The sequence below is a fragment of the Frankliniella occidentalis genome, unplaced genomic scaffold (genome assembly GCF_000697945.3).
Source record: "Frankliniella occidentalis isolate FOCC.00 unplaced genomic scaffold, Focc_3.1 Scaffold210, whole genome shotgun sequence".
NCBI classification, from domain to species: domain Eukaryota; kingdom Metazoa; phylum Arthropoda; class Insecta; order Thysanoptera; family Thripidae; genus Frankliniella; species Frankliniella occidentalis.
In genome coordinates, this window is record NW_026267336.1 from 165,014 (window position 1) to 165,578 (window position 565).

Consider the following 565-nt stretch of genomic DNA (forward strand, 5'->3'; position numbering starts at 1 on the left):
CCAGCCTGCCAGGGAGGTGCATCCTAGTCCCGGACCACCACCACAGTCCCGACGCCACTATGGCCCGCCTTGAGTACAGTGTCTGTAATGCTATTATATCTGTCAATATATATTATCTTTAGTAACCAGTGTTATGCACGTTGAGTAGAGGAACCCACACCATCACAGTGTGTGAATTTTTACAAACCCCTGCGTGTGCGACATTTGTTCACTTGGATTTCCAGTGTGGAGCTGGGGACTGGTGTGGTGAGTTTCTGTGCCACACGACACGGTCGAATAGTTATTAGCAGAATAACAAAGTGTCGCCGCACGGCACGACGGCCACAACACAGGACCATACCAGTGTTGGTGTTGAGGGTCAGCTGGCGCCGATGCAACCAAGAAACCTCGCGGGGAGAGGGGGGAGGGCAGCATGAGCAGCGACACCTGGCGAGGCCGAGAAGCACCTCGTCACCGCCCTACGGCGCGCCGCTCAGCTGCCAGGGGCAAGGCAGGCCAGCCCGCAATACCGATGTGTATTGGGGCTGCCTACTCGGCAAACGCTAAAAAGAGGCTGCCGTCGCAA

The 565-nt window shown here is 56.1% G+C and overlaps 1 protein-coding gene across 1 annotated transcript in view; it reads left to right on the top strand.

The window, feature by feature from the left end:
• The window catches only part of LOC113208111 (uncharacterized), a 58,718-nt gene extending 58,574 nt beyond the window's left edge, over positions 1–144 (top strand). The window contains exon 6 of the mRNA XM_052272538.1: positions 123–144. Coding sequence (XP_052128498.1) covers positions 123–144 — 22 coding nt within the window. The remainder of the gene's footprint in view (positions 1–122) is intronic.
• The last annotated feature ends 421 nt before the right edge of the window (positions 145–565 follow it).